The sequence below is a fragment of the Dromiciops gliroides genome, chromosome 6 (assembly GCF_019393635.1).
Source record: "Dromiciops gliroides isolate mDroGli1 chromosome 6, mDroGli1.pri, whole genome shotgun sequence".
Lineage (NCBI taxonomy): Eukaryota > Metazoa > Chordata > Mammalia > Microbiotheria > Microbiotheriidae > Dromiciops > Dromiciops gliroides.
This window is the reverse complement of record NC_057866.1, coordinates 175,290,883-175,310,891: the sequence shown is the minus strand read 5'-3', so window position 1 is coordinate 175,310,891 and position 20,009 is coordinate 175,290,883. Positions and strand designations below refer to the sequence as shown.

General features: G+C 37.0%; 1 protein-coding gene across 2 annotated transcripts in view; it reads right to left on the bottom strand.

The window, feature by feature from the left end:
- RXFP1 (relaxin family peptide receptor 1) overlaps positions 1-20,009 on the bottom strand; it is a 182,481-nt gene that overhangs the window by 65,067 nt on the left and 97,405 nt on the right. For both annotated transcript variants that reach the window (XM_043972848.1, XM_043972847.1), the window contains 2 exons: positions 8,453-8,551; positions 2,458-2,563 (listed from right to left, as the gene is read on the bottom strand). In XM_043972848.1, coding sequence (XP_043828783.1) covers positions 2,458-2,563; positions 8,453-8,551 — 205 coding nt within the window. The remainder of the gene's footprint in view (positions 1-2,457; positions 2,564-8,452; positions 8,552-20,009) is intronic.

The window sequence follows — 20,009 nt, the reverse complement described above, 5'->3', positions numbered from 1 at the left end:
TTCTTTCATGGGGTAAAGCAGATGATAACTACACAAAATAATGAGTCACACTGGATACTGCAAATCTTGAATGCCATTCTGTACTTTCAAGATGTTGCAGAAGAGAGAGATTGCAAAGAATGTTGCTTGCTTTATAGCATCATGTTGTACCAGTATCTTTTTATTTAAGTTTATAGAGTTCGTCAGTCAATACACAAAACTCCTTCCATATGCCAGGCACAGTGGTAAGTGCTAGGTATACAAATACAGAAAAGAAAAACAGTTCTTGCCCTCAAGGAACTTACAATTTAAGATAACACAAAAGGAAACTGAAAAGAGGGAAAAGAGAAGGTATATGGTAATGTCTCTTAAAATCTCACATCAGTATTAACTGTTTTTTTTTAAATGAATGAAATCCACACCAATACTAAGATTGAAATAGGATTTAGTGCTCACTCCCTTTTTCTCCCTCCTCTCTGTCTCTGTCTCTCCTCTTTGTCCTCTCCCCCTCCACCATCTCTCTCACTCTCTCCCCTTCCCCGCCCCCCCTCCTCTCATTCTCTGTCTCTGCTCTCTCTGTCTTTTTGTTTGTCTCTCTCTTGCTTGGGGAGAAGAAAAATGAAGGAAGCTTATTTTTTCCTTATGAGCTTGGGAAAGTGACATCTAATACCTTAGTGAGTTTAGAGAGAAAAGAACCTTCCTTAGATCCTAGGTCTACTATATTCCCTAATTTTTATTTTCCCAGGCCATCACCAGCTGTACAAACTGTTGGTGACCTAGAAATATTTGATACTTGATTCATAGAATAACATTTCCTATGAAAGGCACTAGAGGGCTAGCTGCAAAAATGGCAGAATTATTGCTTGCATGGCCTTCCTTAGCTCCTCCCTGTTGTGTTCCATTATTTTTCCCCTTTGAGTAAAGGCATACAACCTACTTTCTTATGCAGAGTAGAAATTAATTTCAATAGGCATTTATTAAAGCAGTATGGCATAGTGGGTAGGGAACTAGACAGAGTTAAGAAGAACTGGGTTCAAATTTCACCTTCAATAGTAACTAGCTGTGTGGACCAAGGGCAAGTCACTTGAATGATCTAGGCTTCTCTTTCCTAATCTATAAAGTGAAAAGGTTAGATTTGATGGCCTCTAACGTCCTTTACCTCTCTGAATATCTTATCCTAGGAGTGTCAGCCATATACACAGACTGATCTGTGCTTGTTGACATCTAAACCATGTATATTCAAAGGTTGAGTTTATATGACATGAAAATAACTGTATTAAGAAAGAAAATTTCAGTAAACATTTGGACAACTTGTATCTCTGAAATTAAGTTGGTTAAAAGAGGGTGGGGGAACCCTGGCTTTCTATCCCTCAATTTTCTATTTTTTTAAAAAGAATGTTATATTGTAACAAGTTATTATAGTCAAGCAAAATCAAATCTATGCATTGGCCAGGTGTGGAAATGTAAACCACACACACACACATACACGCACACATCCAATTCCCACATTGGCTTGTCCAAAAGATATATGTCTTGTTTTGGCATGTGAGTCCAACACTTTTCTCAGAAGGTATGCAGCAGGCTTCAGCATTGGTCCCCTGGAATCATGGTTGGTCATTGTGTTGATGAGAGTTTTTAGATCTTTCAAAGGTGTCTGTCTGTCTTTTCAATGTTATTATTATATAAATTGTTCTTTTGGTTCTGCTTATGTCGCTTTATATCATTTCACAAGAGGCTTCTCAAGTTTGTCTCAAAATGTCTTTTTCATTATATCTTATGATATAATACAATGAAGGAATTTGTTTTGCTTGACTGTGCAAAGGTTTTTGTTTTTGTTTTCCAGAGGGGAAAGGTGGGAGGGAGAGAAACAGATTTTGTTCATTGAAGAAATACAGTTTAAAAAAAGAAAGACAATGTAAGCCACCTCCTGCACCTCTAGTCCAATAGCTCTTTGCTGAGAGGTAAGTTCCACAGTTTTCAACCAGATGTTTAGCTTTATGTTGTCAACACTTCCATCTTAAAGCAGATGGAGCTTAGTCTGGTTCAACAGTAAGAGATTAGCAAACCACCTTAGGTGTTGAGATAGTAGATCCTTTTATTCTTTTTAGCATTAACTTCATAGGAAAATAATCATTTTATAATCACTCTAAGTACATTTCCTATCGACCAAGGGTCGGTGATATCATTTATGTGATATTAAAAACAGGGTGTCGGGGGCAGCTAGATGGCGCAGTGGTTAAAGCACCGGCCCTGGATTCAGGAGTACCTGAGTTCAAACCCGGCCTCAGACACTTAACACTTACTAGCTGTGTGACCCTGGGCAAGTCACTTAACCCCCATTGCCCCGCAAAACAAAACAAAACAAAACAAAAAAAAAACAAAACAGGGTGTCATTATTAATTATGAAGCCCTGGTTGTGATGTGGTCTCTCTGGGTGCAATTGATGGCTGGCAGGTAAGGACATTCTGCTCTACTTACATCACAGTCACATTTGAAGATACAGATGGGACAGCACGTAAGTTGGCTTCGTCACAGTCAAGCTCTAGACCTTGGCATAGACATTTCACTGGCACAGAATCAACCACTGAATGAAGAGGAGGGGGAGAGGGATAGCAGAAGGTGAGGGATGAATAGGAAGATAGAAAGTGGAAGAGAGAAGCTAGGAGAAAATTACTTAGTACCATAGCATATCCTATGCTGAGGACAGTTAGGTAAGGCTTTAAATTAAGGTTCCCAGATTTACATTTGATTTACTTTTCTTTGGATGTTAGATGTTGTTAAGAATAATTCGCCCATCTATGAACTGAAATTATATGGCTTAATGCAGCCTTGTAAATATGTACATTAAATTACCAGCCCACATTTGTTTTAACCAACCTACCCTCCTTTACTCCCAGCAAAATGAATGAAATCAGCATTCTTTAGAACTTGCTGTCCTTTGACCTAGGGAAGTAGCTATTTCCAAAGCTGGCTTGTTCCTCTGTGATGCACTTTGAGGTCCACATTAACGCTGAAGCTATTCAAGAAGAAAGTATTATGAGTAGCAGCATAGCCATTGCCTTTAATAGAACACTACATAATTTTTATGAACTAGTGAGGAAAATAGAAGAAAAGAAAATTCATTAAACATGTTATACCATAGCTTTGCTGCAGAATTTCTTAGGAGAGTTCAGGAATTTTTCAGATAATTTGGTAATTTACCATCTGCACCACAGAAGAAGTCATTTGCTTTTGGAGAATTTCTCTGACAAATTTTTTGAGCCAAAGAGTAGCCCTTTTATGACTTTCTTAGGTGTGTAGGAATGCCCAATTCTCTATTGTGGAAAGCTCTTTGGGTTCCCATGCCTATGGGTCACATGTAGGGAAGGATGGGGAGGAGGAGAAAGCAGTGAAAGGAAGGGATTTCTGCCTTTAGTTTTCCTGGTTGGGGATAGAACAGGGGTTTAAAATCTGGGAATAGATTTTAGGGGATCTATGAATTTGGATGGGAAAATGTACCTTTATTTTCCCTAACTTTTTATTGAAATCTAGCATTCCCTTCAATTATTTAAAATATCATTCTGAGAAGGCATTCTTAGGTTTCACCAGACTCTGTCCTTGGGATACAATGGAAGCCTTTAAGAACCTTCTTCAACACTTTCTGAAGCTTTGTAATTCTAGAGACAAAACTCCTCAGAAGTCATTTAGTCTATACTGTGCCCCCCCCCACCATCTTATAGCTGAAGATACTAAGGCCCAGGGAGGTTAATTGACCAACCCAATATCATACCTCATTCAAGGCACAATTTCGAATGCAGATCCTTTGACTCCAGAGTCAGTGCTCATTTCACTGTACCACAAAGTGTTAACAATCTTACTTATGTAGTTGATGAATCACACACCTAAACGGTCCAAATTAACAGGTTTAATGGAATTTTCATTCCTTTATGACATCATGAGATGACTATGGTACCCAGTCTGTTTGATTCTCTCTTTATTGGCCAATTGACTGTGGGGAAGTACCATGAGGGCTTCCTTTGCTTGTCCTCTTGCTCCTGTTGGGGTTTTGGTCAGCCAACTTCCACAACTCTTTTTGGGGCATTTACTGGACAGATTCTCAGGGAGAGTTTTGGTTCTGCAGCCTTGATGCTGACACCTGTCCCAGAGTATGGCACAAGTGCCAAGATCTTTTCAATGAAACTGTTTGAGACTTCTGGCTGTGGAAGGCCAAATGAAGCAAAATAAACCTCCATTTGCATTCCAGAAAAATTACACTTGAAAAATAAGAGGCATTGGGAGCCCTTTGTACTCTGGCATGGGAGAAAGGCTAAATGCCTGCCTTAGATAGTAATAAACTCTAGAGATGCATCTTAACCCTGGTCTACTCCATTCAGTAATAATGAGGAGTTTTATAAAGAGATCCTACTATACTTTTTAATAACAAAACAAACCAAACTTATTTCTTCATCCAAACCTCCCCAAACTCATTTTAAGGTAATAATAGCATCTGGGTTAAGATGGGTTAAGTTACGTCTGCCACAAGCTGGTAGCTTCTTGTGTCCTAGACTCCTTTGGAAGTCTGGTGAAGCCTAAGGACTCCTCAGAATAATGTTTTAATCTAATTGAAGGAAGAGCTAATTTTCAGTTAGAGCTCAGTGAAAATAAAGATATATTTTTTTCCATCTGCATTCATAGACCATTTGAAATGGAGGTCCATGGACCAGAGATTAAGGTCCTCTATGATAGAAGATAAAGAACTGGTTTTGTCATCAGGAAGACCTGGGTTTTAAATCCTGGCTTTGACTCATACTGGCTATGTCACTCTGGTAGAGTCACTTAATCACTCAGTGCTTGAGGTCACTCTCTAAGACCATAAATTGTAGAGCAGTTGGTGATCTGTATTGGATAAGGGAATTTCCTATAACATTGAAATCACAAGTCCAGTCCAAAACAAAAGTATAATATGGCAATGCCCACATCTTTTCAAGAGCTTCAAAGTAGATGGGGGACCATTGTAATCGAGGAAACAGGAATCTTCACCACCATGCACTCCTATATTTAGCCATTGTTGGCCAAGTAAATTTTAGTTTAGGACCTCAGATTATGAGGGGCCTCCATTTCCTACCAAATTACTAAATTTCAAATTTCATATAATTAGTTGAAAGTCAAGGAAAACAGGGAAAACCAGACTTGAAAGTAAATGTTTTCTGACCATTGGTGGGCAACACATGCTAATGCTACTTTTAGCCACACCTAAAAGATGGGGGAAGCAGTGTGCTTGGAGATTGCTTGTATTGGCTTTTACACCTCAGAAATTGGAAAATACTACAAATTGGGGCTTGTCTTACTGTTTTGTCGATTGTCTAGACTTATGAAAGTGATGGAGAAAGTTAATAATGCAGATTAAACTGAAAAGTGTGCCTTGAATCATCTATCTATCTATCTATCTATCTATCTATCTATCTATCTATCTATCTATCTATCTATCTATCTATTCATCTATCGATCACTTCTTGATGCTCTTATTTATGTCCCTATGAGTGAGTGAAAAAGGTACTATAGGGAGAAATTGCCATCTTTCAAGAGGAAGTGAAGGAAATAGTTTGTTTTCATGTTAGAACTTTAAAGAGCTACCTTATTTAATCAGTTACACACAATGAGCAAGGTCCTACAGATATCTTCTAGGAACTTGGCATAGCTCTTTGTATTAGGGCATCTTAATCCAGTTCCTTTATATAAACAATGTGATAAAATGAAGTTATTATCTTCTGTCTTTTGTGAATGACAAGTGCTCTTATCCCAACCAGAAGCTATTATTAATTTCTTAATTTTACTTAGAACACAGGATCATGGATTAAGTTCTGGGAGAGACCTTAAAGAGCATCTGCCCCTCTATCTTACACATAAGGAAACTGAGGTAGTGAGGTGATGAGACTTGCACAAGGCTACACAGGTAATAGGTGACACAGCCTTGATTTTCTTTGATTTCAAACCCAGATTCTTCCTTGGAATCATAGAAATGGTATAAGCTTCCTTTTAAAGGATGGTAGTTTTAAGTAATGTCTGTTACAATGATAACGTGGAGGGTATGAATAATAATAGCTTGGTAAACCCAACAAGGTTAAAGGATAAGGCCTTCAGTATGTCCCCATTTTCATCACATTGAGGTGATTGACGGTATCTCCTTCCAGGTATAAATGGGTACCTTTTCTTAGGTGACTGTCAGTCTGTTGTGAGTGATTGACTGAATCATGGCATTGAGGAAGTTGAACTGAGTTATGGCTATTGTGGATAGCCCGAGACTCACCCAGGGCCACTATAAAAGAGAGCAGAGATAAGCAGAGGCCAGAGAATTGTATTGGGTCCTTGGAAGAAGGTTAACTTGACTTGTCTACTTCTTCATACTCTGTTTAGGAACTGATCTTAGTCCTCTCAATGAGCTTGCCCCTTCACTTCAATCAGGTGTCTTCAAGACCAGAACAAAGGCCTCATCCTTTAAGCTTGGTAGGCTTGGTCAGGCCATTCCATTCCAAGTCATAGTCTTTATGTTATTTTATGTTGAAATTAAGAGTTCTCCACATCTTTAGAGAACTATGCTTTTTGGGAAGTACTGTGCATATATACTGTGTGGTATATGAAGAAAGTTCTACAGGTCAAAGTAGAGATGGAAATACATTTTTTTTTTAGTGAGGCAATTGGGGTTAAGTGACTTGCCCAGGGTCACACAAGCTAGTAAGTGTTAAGTGTCTGAGGCCGGATTTGAACTCAGGTCCTCCTGATTCCAGGACCAGTACTCTATCCATTGCACCACCTAGCTGCCCCTGGAAATCAATTTTAAAGTGTTAATTGAAATGTTCTCCCCTATTAATGTCTTATTTTGGTGTCTCATAATGGCATAGAGATGATCCTGTTTTTTTTCCCTAAAACTATGCCAGAAGATAGGTCCTATCAAGCTGGAAAGCATCCACCTGGTGAGGGCTAGCTGTCATTCAAGAACATCTAGTGAAGTAGGAGAGGCACGATACCCCTTTGGCTGTAGGGTGACTTATTTTTCACGACAGCAACCCTCCAAGACTGTCAGTTGAGTCATAGAAGAGTTGCAATCTGCATCAGTGAAAGAGTACTATGTCTGCCAGTGACACTTGAAATATTGAAGTAAATATTGGGATTTCCTCTTATCTAGCTTCCAAATGGCCAAAAGCAAGACTCACATGTTTAATGTGAAATGCACCTATATGAAAATATGATCTTAATATTGCAGTACATTAGGAACCTTAATTTAAGTTTTACCTAAAGTCTTCATATGATATTTCCATTAAGTTTTTCCATTCATGCATCATTTCAACTTAGATATTAAACTCTCATTCAATAAAAGACAGCAATAATAAAGTAAAAAATGAAAAGGAATATACTTTTAGAATTAGTACAGTTTATCCAATTATTATTTCAATGTTTCATATTAGTTTTTAGGTAACGTTATTTGTGTCTAAATACTTTTAACCCTTTAACAAATATAAATAAATAACCAAGTTATATAACTTGGGCCGGAAATACCTCTCCCGCAATTTTTTCTTTTAACTTTATGCTCACACCGATGCTAGATTAGTTTACTGTTATAATTTCTCTGTGAGTTATTGGAACGATTCTGGTCACACATAAAAATAGTAACCACTTTAAAATTTATGGGTACATTTTTATTCCCCTCAAAGTGAACAAAATGCGAGGTTAAAAAAATTTGAGTGACATCCCTCAACTGATAGTGAAATATAACACTATACCCAATAATGTAAAGAAAAACAACTTTGTTATTAATCAAAATGTTGAGTACAAACTTTTACCTCTTAGATATAGAAGGTACCCATTTTTAATATTTATAGAGTACAAAAAATTATAAAAAATGAGTTATTTTGTTTCAAATTTGTCTTCATAATAGAAAACATTAGAAAAGCTTATATTTAAGGTTTGACATTTAAATTCAATAGCTTTGTAATCTATGATAGTATTTCTACACATTGTTGTATTTTGATTAATGATGCTGTCATAACTTAAAAGATAACTGAGTTTTATAGGATATTTCTTACTTGAACAAACATTAAAATCCATGTAGTAGCCCCATTTCTCAGTTTTATTCATGTTAGAGTTCACAAGAGCACTCAAGTTATAGCTAAAAGTGGGGGTCCATGCCAAAAGCATTGTCCATCCCTAAGTGACATTATTTCCATTTCACAAAATCCTGTCATAACAACATCTCCCATATGATTAATAATTATTAGAATGAAAGGCATGAAGAATCACTTATTTTTATTCTTTACTAATTTCTCTTTCAATTTTTTGGAAGAGAAACTTCAAATAACAGATTGCAATTCATCAATTTTTTTTTAAACAAACATCTTGTATTTTAAAAAATAGTTTTTCATTACACTTAAGTTCACCAAAGAAACATACTTGACTCTATGATATTTAACAATGATGGTAGATTCCTATGACTACTTACAGCATTCAGATGGCTCTGTCTCAAAAGGATATGGGGAAATCATTTTATAAGTATTTGCAAAATATTTATCAAGCTGCTGAGACCATCCATTGTTGTCTCCTAAAAAGAAATCAGACAAAAAGTTCAAAAAAACTTCAGAAACATTCAGCCATGTCTGGGAAAATAGATGTTTCATTATATTCTTACTGGAAGAAATCAAACTATTTTAAACATTAGAATTATGTTTTAGGTGACCTTTTAATTTCTTCCAAAAATAGTATACAGCAAGGAAATGTGGATGTGGGAAAATAGGTGCACTAAAATACTACTTGTGGAGTAGTGAACTAGTCCAACCATTCTGGAGAGCAAGTTGTAACCATGCCCCAAGGGTTTTTCAATTGTACACACCCTCTGACCCAGGATACTGCTCCTGGGTCTATACCCCAAAAAGATGAAAGAAAGAAGAAAAGGGCCTTGTGTGTACAAAATATTTATAGCAATTCTTTTTGGGGTGACAAAGAATTGGAAACCGAGGGGATGCATATCAGTTGGGGAATGGCTGAACAAGTTATAGTATATAAATATGATGGAGTATTACTGTGCTGTAAAACATGATGAAGAGGATGATTTCAGAAAAAGCCTGGGAAGACTTGTATGAGCTGATACAAATTGAGGTAAGCAGAACCATGCAAACAATTACACAGTAACAATATTGTAAGGCTAATCAATTCTGAAAGACTTAGTAACTCTGATCAACACAATGACCAAACACAATTCCAAAGGATTTATGATAAAGCATGCTATCCACCTCCAGATAGAAAACTAATGGACTCCTAGGATATAGCATATTTTTCTCTTTTTTTTTGAGCATATTTCTGTCTTTTTTGCTTTTTTTTTGAAACATGGCTAATATGGAAATTAATTTTACATGTCTAAACATATTTGTAATGTTTTTTTTCTTTACTTTTTTTCCTTCTCAATTGGTGGGGGAGAGGAAGGGAAGAGGGAGAGAATTTGAAACTGAAAATAAAATATACTTGAATAAAAAAAGAAAACCTCAAATTAGAATAAAAATGATATAAAGACTTATTCATTTGAGTTGATTGAAATGTGAGCATATCTAGAAGTCCTGAAAACTTCTCAGAATGGTATGATACACTATGTGTGGACTCACCTAAGTATAATCACATAGCAAGAATAATAAGAATTAATAATAATCCTATTAAGTTGATTTAAATTTGATTATTCAATTAAAAACACAACATTGTGCCTTGTGTTTCTTCTTTGAACTTGTGTGATCTGTTTTAGTTTGGTAAAAGACAGACAATGGATGGCAATTTGTGAATTATAGATTTGAAAACATAATGACCCAAAGAATTACTTGAACCTGAGTGTAGCTTTTAGTAGGCCATTTATAAGAGCCCCAGGGTAGTTAGGTGGTACAGTGGATAGAGCACTGGCTCTGAAGTTGGGAGGACCTGAGTTCAAATCTCATCTCAGACATTTACTAGCTGTGTGACCCTGGGCAAGTCACTTAACTCCAATTGCCTTAAACATCCAGTGCCATCTCCAGTCATCTTGATGTATATCTTGCCACTGGACCCAGATGACTCTGGAGGAGAGAGTGAGGTTGGTGACCTTGCACAGCCCTCCCTCACTGAAATCCAATTCAGTGCAAGTCATGACATCACCTTAATGTCATGGTCCTCTTTCAGAATGAAGGATAAACAACAATATAGGAGCCCCAAGCTATGTAAAATGTAAGTTTGAGAGGTTAGCTCAGCTTTTTCAATATAAAAAAACATCTGGTTATAGTTATCATGCAGGAATTCCTCAAGGAAAGAACATGTTATGTGACTTTAGCAACTCTTTTAAATAATTTTGATTTAACCTGTATTCATTGAAAAGAAGTCACATTATCTTTCTCTACTTCAGGGTTTTTTTTCATCTATTAAGTGGGAATAATAATGTTTGCCCCATCTAGTTCCTAGGATTGTGATGATCTAACATAATGATAGATGTGAAAAGACATTGAAAAGTACATGATACTAACAGTAGTAATTCTTCATCATAAACTGGATGTTTGTAAGACATATTTTCAAGGCATATTATATTGCTTGGGATAAAATAATCTTGAAATAATTGTACTGAATGGTGAAGGGGTGCAGTTTTCATTTTGGTTTCACTGGGTCATTAGTTGGGGCTGCAGAAAGCACACTGATGGCATGTTAATATGTTCCCTTCTTCTGATCACCTGCACCATAAGAAAATGATTGTAGGTAGTAGTTGTTATTCCTTGGTTAGTCTGGTATACAGTGGTTGTATATGAAGAGGGTAAAGAAAAAACCTCTTTTTTACATCTAAGAAACTGCGCAATCAGTGCTCTCTTAACCATATGTAGAGAGAAAGAAGTCCAAAGATAGTAAGCCATGCTTCTTCTAGAGACAAGAGGAAAAGGACATTTTGATCTATTGTGTCCATTTTTATGTCCCATAGTTGAGATAACTGCATGTGTTCATCTTCATGAAGGAAAGATGCCCTCCACAAATTTGACAAGAGTGAAAGAAGGGATTGGGGTAATTTGTGTGTAAGGGTGCGATTTAAAGGAAGTTTAACATTCTTCCACTTCTTAGGATCCTATTATTTAGAGCTAAATGGGACCTTAGAGATAATTTAGTCCAATCTTTTCTCCTTCCTTCCTTTACCCCCTTTTACAGTGAGGAAACTATGGTCTACCAAGTGACTTGCTCTAGGGATCACACATATGAAAAAAAAAAAAAAGATTTGGTATTTGAACCCAGACCCTCTTGTTCTAAATCCAGTGCTTTTAATACTATGCCAGGCACTCTTCCTTCCCTGCCTCCTCAGACATTTATTAAGCATCTGTTATGGACTCTGAGGCCAGGAAATGGGCAGGAGGAACACAAAAACCTACAAGATGTGGTTGTTGCTTTCAAGAAGCTCATTATCTAGTTAGAGGGACAGGTCTAGTAATAGACATGGATTAATAGGATTTGCTAATTTTCAGAGAAGAACTCTACTCTACTTGATAGCATGAAGGCTTAGGGATCATGGCTTTACTTTAATTTTCTTTAATTAACATGGTGGTAATGCACAGTGCCACTTATATTTTCCACCACTTCCCTAGTCTAAGGAGAGAATTCAGGAAGGAACTTTTCTCCTTTTTGCAACCAGAGAAAGTGTATTCCTACCTATGCAGGAGGTGAATCAGGGACAGTGACTTTGGAAGAAAGGGAAATCGAATGGGTGAAGGTAAAAGAATACAAACTACAGTAAATGAGTTTTTTGAAAAGCAAAGAATATGTGTAAAAGCTGCATCATAGTAGATTTGTTATTTATAGATTTTTAAATTTACATGCCCTTCATCACTCCTCCCCTTACTTACCTGATAGGGTTTTTGTTAGGATTGAATGAGAGAATGTGTGTGAACCAGCAACCAGTCTGGGAAAGCTGTCTGAGGCTCAAAGAAATAAAGTGACCCACAGCTAGTAAGTACCAAAGACAGGATTTGAACCCAGGACTTCTGGAATCTAAGCTGAGCCCCTATCTACTACATCAAGCTGCTGCAAGATTGAAAGACAATATTTGTATTTAGGATTTCCTTTCCTTTTAAGTTTTTTGTTTGGAGCTGTGCCAGGTAGAGAATGACCAGAGCAGCTGCTAAAGCCTCAGAACACCACTGTTCTATCCCCTTGCTCCATGTCAATAGGAAGAAGAAAAGATGAAAAAAGAGGCAAGAGGCAGCTGGTCAGGATGGAGTACTGAGAGCTGACTTCTCTACTCTTCCAACTCCAGGGACTTCTTATTGCTTGTAAAATAAAATATAAAATCCTTTGCTTAGATTTTTGTGTTTTTTTTGGGTGTGGGGTAAGTGACCTGCCCAGGGTCACACAGCTAGTATCAAGTGGCTGAGGCTGGATTTGAACTCAGGTCCTCCTGAATCCAGGGCTAGTGCTTTATCCACTGCACCACCTAGCTGCCCCTCTTTCCTTAGTTTTTAAAGCCCTTCACAACCTGGTTCTAATCTATCTTTCAAACTTCATTCAACTTTACTACGTCTCTGGCATTCTGTGGTCTAGTCAAACTGCCTTCCCTTTGTTGCTCACTCACAACACTCTATCTCCTACCTCCAGGCCTTTGCACTCATTGTTTCTGAAATGTAGAATACACTCTTTCCTTACATTTGTCTCAGAGTTGCTTTCTTTCTTTAAGTTCAGGGGCAGCTAGGTGGCGCAGTGGATAGAGCACTGGCCCTGGATTCAGGAGTACCTGAGTTCAAATCCGGCCTCAGACACTTAACACTTACTAGCTGTGTGACCCTGGGCAAGTCACTTAACCCCAATTGCCTCACTAAAAAAAAATAAGATGAAGTTCAGGCACAAGTTTCTGTATAAAGCCTTTCCTGATCCCCCAACTACTAGTGCCTTCTCTCCTGAATCAATCAATCAGTCTCTCTCTCTCTCTCTCTCCTTCCCTCCCTCCTTCTACTTTTCCTTCTCTCTTTCTCAAACTACTTTGTACATATATATTTATTTATTGACTTTATGCATATATATATACACACACACATATATATATATATATATATTTTTTTTTTTTGCTGGGCAATGAGGGTTAAGTGACTTGCCCAGGGTCACACAGCTAGTAAGTGTCAAGTGTCTGAAGCCATATTTGAACTCAGATGCTCCTGAATCCAGGGCCAGTGCTCTATCTACTGCGCCACCTAGCTTCCCCATATATATTTTTATTTGTACTTGTGGTCTCTTCTATTAGAAAATAAGCTCACTGTAAGTAGGGAATTGTTTCATTCTTTATATGTACTTGTCTCTCCAGCTCCTAGCACAGTGCTTGGAGTATAGGAGGTTTTAATAAATACTTGTTGATTGATTAAACTCACCCTTCTTCTTAGTATAGTTAGTGGTAAACATCCAATTGATATTACTACTTTTGTTTGCTCTGAAAAGGCCAAAGAAAGTTCTGCTTAGACTACCTCTACTGCTAGCACAAATGCTATTTAAAATGGGAGGGAGGGAGGGGGAGAGAGAGACAGAGAGAGAGACAGAGAGAGAGACAGAGACAGAGAGAGAGAGGATGATGAAGGGCTGTGAGGGGGTGTGCAGTTTGGGAGATAGCAAAGGAGAGTTGCCAATCAGCCAGTATTTTATCACTAAAGCCAGTTACTGGGAAGGAACTGTTATTTAAAACATTAATAAACATAAAACCATATAGAGTTAAGGAATAAAATGAAAAGAAATTTACTTTGAAAACATTTTAATGCATTTAAATATTAGGGGTAGATGTAATAGTACAAGCTGGAAATAACTGGCCATTTCCTTCACTCTGGTGATTCCTAACAGATTGTTTTGACATAGAAGTCAAACCTGGCTTGCTTTTCATTTGGAGTGTATTTATGTTCTGAATATTATTTCATTAAAAGAAATTAAGATTTTCTCAAAACTTTATTATTTTCTTTAACCATTTTTGGGGGTGGGGCAATGAGGGTTAAGTTACTTGCCCAAGGTAACACAGCTAGTAAGTGTCAAGTGTCTGAGTCCAGATTTGAACTCAGGTCCTCCTGAATCCAGGGCCAGTGCTTTATCCACTGTGCCACCTAGCTGCCCCCTTCTCAAAACTTTAAAATTAATATCAAAGTACTAATTTCAGAAAAGCCAGTGTAATTCCACAAAAGTCTTCCTCAGATCTTCCATTGTGATGTGGAAGTAACCATGGGGATGATGGAGTGTAAGCTCTCACAAGTTCTACCAGACCAGCCTTGCTAGGTATGGAAATTGCCTCCCCTTATAGGTTGGCTATTTGGCAATGAATTCTTTGACACATAATGTGCTAAGAATTACAAAGAGTTAGAAATATATATATATATGTATATGTATATATATGTATGTACATATATATAAAGCATTAATTTAACTATTGATATTCTAAATGTAAAAAATAATGCCTAGACACCGAAGAGTTGAAACACATATTTTTTCCCTATAATTTAGGGCAGCTAGGTTTTACAGTGGATAAAGTAGGCACTTGATTCATGAAGACAAGTTCAAAACCTGTTTCAGAAATTTAGTAGCTCTTTGATTTCAGGTGATTTAACCTAATGCATTGGGGCAGCTAGGTGGCACAGTGGATAGAGCACTGGCCCTGGAGTCAGGAGTACCTGGGTTCCAATCTGGTCTCAGACACTTAACACTTACTAGCTGTGTGACCCTGGGCAAGTCACTTAACCCCAATTGCCTCACTAAAACAAAACAAAACAAAACCTAATGCATCACTTCACGTAGTTGTTGTGAGTTAATATACATATTAACTATTTGAATAAAAGAAGACATTGAGAGGTTAGATGACCTCGGTGGCTTCTGAGACACCTTGTAGCTTTAAATCTATGATCCTATGAACAAATTGAAGTTGTAAAATGGAAGGCTAGGCTGGTGGTTTTCCTTGAAGAGGTAAATCAAAGATAATTTCATCAGCCATTATAAAATCTTAACTTGCAGCACTCCAGAAGAATTCAGAAGAGGAACACCATGAAGAGAATTATACCTTACGTGGCAATTATGTGTTGCAGAAAATGAAAAAAATGGCATATTTAGGATTAATGTTCCTTTCAAAGAAGTAGAAACATCCTATGTAAACCTGATGTTCCCTCCCTACCAAACTATATCAACATATACTTAGTCAATGACTTCAATGTGAATTTTGGCACAAGGGAGGAGAGTGAAAAATGAAAAATAAGACTTCTATAAGCCTCACTCAGAAATATAATATCTATGAATCACAATTATTTCCCTTGAGTACAGGGGTGGAAAACACTGGACAAGGTAAGCACCCAAAAGCAATACACAAGAAATGAAATTTAGTATATTTGAACAGCCTCTTTTTGTTAATGGAAAAAGTAGTTACTGATGTAACTAGTCAGCTGTATGTCATTAGAGCTCATTAGAAACAAAGGTTAGAATTACTATCAAAATAGAAGAAAGAATTAAAATAAGAAGACACTGAGGGCCATCACAACTACTTATTATGATCTATTTAAGCAAAGTTTTTACTTGGAAAAATAAGAAATAGATACAATAAAAACATTTACTCTATTAATCACCATTTATTAGAAAAAATTGAAATGATCTGAAATAATTGCCATAAAGACGATGCCAAAAGAACCCAGAACAAGCCAGCAAGCACTTCATCTCCCTTGCCAATTAGAGAGCCATACTAGGCAGTCAAGAATAGCTTCAGTTTGAAGTATAAGCTCATTTGCAAAATATTATGGGGAAGAAGGATGGAGGATGACAAGCAGTACTGTGTGACACAATTGTGAGCAGCCACAGAGGGGAAAGCAAACTGGGAAAAAGCTTATTGTGAGGTCTAACGAATCGAGATCATCCCAAGAGCATGATAGATGAACCTGGATGGACAGCAAACATGAAATGGAATCTATCTTCCATAATTTCCATAGGATTCTATTTTCTTCATGGAGGACAATAGAATCAACACATTAGGCACTCTCAGTGCTTAATGTATTATATAAGGAAGTAAAAATGGCACTAAAGAAGATGAAATCAGGAAGAATGCATGAAAATAAGTACATACAAAGGAAATTTGTGCTGGAGGTACACAATTTCAAATATAAGCAATTATCAAAATGTCCTAAGGAAGTGAAAATTTCAAAATAATTACAGCTGGTATCACTACCAAAAAAACAACTTAAGACATCTGTAGCTATCTATTCATGTGTCTACTTTCTCATCTTGATACAATCTCTACGAAAATGGCCTCTACTCATAGAACATCCATGATGAAAATGAGAAGGGAATTGGCAGATGCTTGAAACAGGCCATATCTTCACAGCCATATAATTAACTGAGGCGTGAAGGGAGAGGAGATGGTGCTGTGCTTATTGCTTATTGATTCCTCCTAGGTATAAGTAGGCTACAGTATAATTACCAATGATGATTTATACTTAATGCATGATATCAGATAGGATTATCAATATATGTGATTGGGCAATGGAACTGGACTAGTTATATAGAAGGAATAAGAGATATCAGGTAGGTAGCTCACGTTTGCAGTAGTCTGTGCTTGCTGGCTCATTCTGGGCTCTTTTGGCTTCTTTTTATGGCAATTATTTCAGATAGTTTCAATTTTTTCCAATAAATAGTGATAATGATAGTGATACCAGCTGTGATTATATTGTGTGCAATATATTAAAAGACTTGGAGGATGGCCTCTAGCATGTAGAGTAGAAGTCTATAGAAGATTTATGAGAGGATATGGATGGATATGAATTGCATATGGTGAGAAGTTGCCGTTGGGTTGCATTCTTTGTAGGTGGGGTGTATATTGACACTGGTGGGGGCAGCTAGGTGGCACAGTGGAAAAGGCACTGGCCCTGGATTCAGGAGGACCTGAGTTCAAATCCAACCTCAGACACTTGACACTTACTACCTGTGTGACCCTGGGCAAGTCACTTAACTCTCATTGCCCTGCAAAAAAAAAAAGAAAAAAAGAAAAAAAAAGAGAGAGAGAGTATGAGAACTGAATATATTGACACTGGTGGGATTCTGGATTCATCAAAGTATCAGAATAATTTGTATGTTTATAAATTTTTTGTCTTAATTTTAATGAAATATTTAATAATATTGATACACTAGATTTAATATTGTTATATAAATATTGATAATGATATATTTGATTAATAATGAAATATTTAATAATAACAATGTAAGATTTAATGAACATCAGAGTATTGGAGTTGAGATCTCTATTTATAAAATAAGTTCTTTTAATAATAAATTTTGGGTTCATTTTCTTTAAATTATTAATTTTTGTGTTTTAATAGTTTGTTTTGTATTATCTTCAATATCTGATGAGACTTGCACTTGGTCAATGTTTCATTACTTCTATCAGGGGTGAGTTGGTAAATGTTTAACAATTGGCTCTCTGAATATACACAACATACTTTTAAATTTGATCTGCATTGTTAACATTTTCTCCATTACTTTTTTTTTTTTAAAGTGAGGCAATTGGGGTTAAGTGACTTGCCCCAGGGTCACACAGCTAGTAAGTGTTAAGTGTCTGAGGCTGGATTTGAACTCAGGTATTCCTGACTCCAGAGCCAGTGCTCTATCCACTGTGCCACCTAGCTGCCCCTTCTCCATCACTTTTAAAAGTCAAGGTAATTGGGGCAGTTAGGTGGCACAGTGGATAGAGCACTGGCCCTGGAGTCAGGAGGACCTGAGTTCAAGTCCGACCTCAGATACTTAACACTTACTAGCTGTGTGACCCTGGGCAAGTCACTTAATACTTATTGCCTCAAAAAAAAAAAAGATTAAAAGTCAAGGTAATTGGTATCACAATAAACCTAATCCTAATTTGTAGCATTGGCCAATTTCCAAAGGTGTGAATACTCACACTGAAAGTTTAACAATGGGCTCTCATAAGCCATTTTGAGCTGGCTCCAGTTACACCCCTGACTTCTATAGGTATATGATATTTAATAATAAATATTGTATTGTTATGAAATATTATATCAAGACTGCAGCTGTCTAGAGTAGGAGGCCCCTTTTGAAATAAGAACAAAATATAATTTCTTTAAATACAAATATTTCATATCTTTATTACATATTTATCTCTGTTATCTAATGGAAATTTTGCTTTTAATTAATTTTTGCATATGCTTTAAAGATTTTAATTAAAGTACAATTTCTTAGGAGTTGTCTTAATTATTTTTAATATAATGATAATTTTGCTTAAGTATAAAATTAAAAAAATAAACAAATATATAAGCTATTGTGGACAACTAGGTGGTATAGTAGATAGAATGCTGGGTCTGGAGTCAGGAAGACTACTTCAAATTGAGCTTCAGATTCTTGCTAGCTGTGTTGACCGTGGGGCAAGTCACTTAACCCTGTTTGTCTCAGTTTCAGCAGCTATAAAATAAGCTAGAGAAGAAAAATGGCAAACCACTCCAGTATCTTTGCCAAGTAGACCCCAAATGGGTCACGAAGAGTTGGATATGACTGAAATGAATGAACAGCAACAACAAGCTGTAGTTACAGTTCAATATTGTCAATTATTCAAATGCTGTCTGGTTGACCCTTCTAAAATTTTGTGCAATGAACTGACAATAACATCTGTATTTCATGCTTGCGTTGGGCTATCATATTGTCACTTTCATGACCTCTTCCTTTGGGTTGCCGAAAATTCCCCAGTGGAATAGTTAAATTTCTATTTTAATTTCTACTTTTGAACTGTGAAGATGTTGGACTATCTATTCATTTGAAATGTCTTAAATGAGCCGGAGAAGGAAATGGCAAACCACTCTAGTATCTTTGCCAAGAAAACCTCAAATAGGGTCAGGAAGAATCAGATATGACTGAAACTGATTAAACAACAAAAGACCATATTGAGTTTCATCCTTAGTTAAGCATTTGATGACTTTTGATACTTCCTGAAGGAGGCCCAGAGTCCTAGATATTTACCCCTTAAAATTATCTTTCCCTCTTTTCCTTTTTCCTTTCCAAATCTTTCCCACTTTCTCTCCATTCACTTGGCCATTAAACCACTTCAAAACCTCATTACATCTCACTTAGACTACTGCAATAGACTCCCAATTGGTCTCCTGCCTCATCTTTTCTCCCTGCCTTTAGTCTTTCCCTCTCCAATCTGACAAAGCAATATTCCTAAAACAGGGGTCTGATATATCACTCATCTGCTTACAAAGCTCCAGAGTCTCTCTATTGCCTCTAGCATAAAATATGAACTTTAAAAAAATATTTAAAGCCTTTCCCAGTCTAGCTCCAGCCTACCTTTCCAGGCTTGTTACACATCACTAACTTTCATCTATCATATGGTCTACTAAAACAGGCCTGCTTGCTGCTTCCCACACATGAAGTTCCTTCTCCATTTTTGTGTCTTTTCACTGGCTGTACTCCATAACAGGGACAATCTTTCCTTTTGTCTGCTCCTAGCTTCCTGGGAAGCTCTGCTCAAGCACTATCTTGTACAGGGGTATTTTTTTATTCTGCCCAGTTGCTATTCTCTGCTCCCTTACCCAACGGCACATCTTTTATAGGTGCTTATTTGTGTAGTGTTTCCCTGCCATTCAATGCAAGGGTCTGTTTCCTTAATTCATTTCTGTTTTAATATTTGTGTCCTCAGACCTTAGCTGAGCGCCTGGAATGCTACCCGTGTTTACTAAATACTTTTTGGTAAATGGATTGTCATTATCTAAACAATGTGCCACATAGGGGTGGGAGCTGCTCTGGGGAGTGGGGCGTGGGGCGCTTTTGTATGTTTAATGTGTTTGGAATGTATTTGGTACCACTGTTCTGGGGGAATGGTGGGGAGTCTGGGAAGTTGTGAGAAAGGGAAAATGAGATTTTGCAGTATTTTTCTTTTTAAAAACTGTGAGAGGAAGGGGAAAATAAAAGAAGAGGAGCACATAAGAGCATAGAGAATGGTTGGTGGGTTAAGATTTTCCTCGCCTTTACCTTATCCACTTTAGGCTACTTTTCTATTAGTTACAGAAATGGAGATTTTGGCT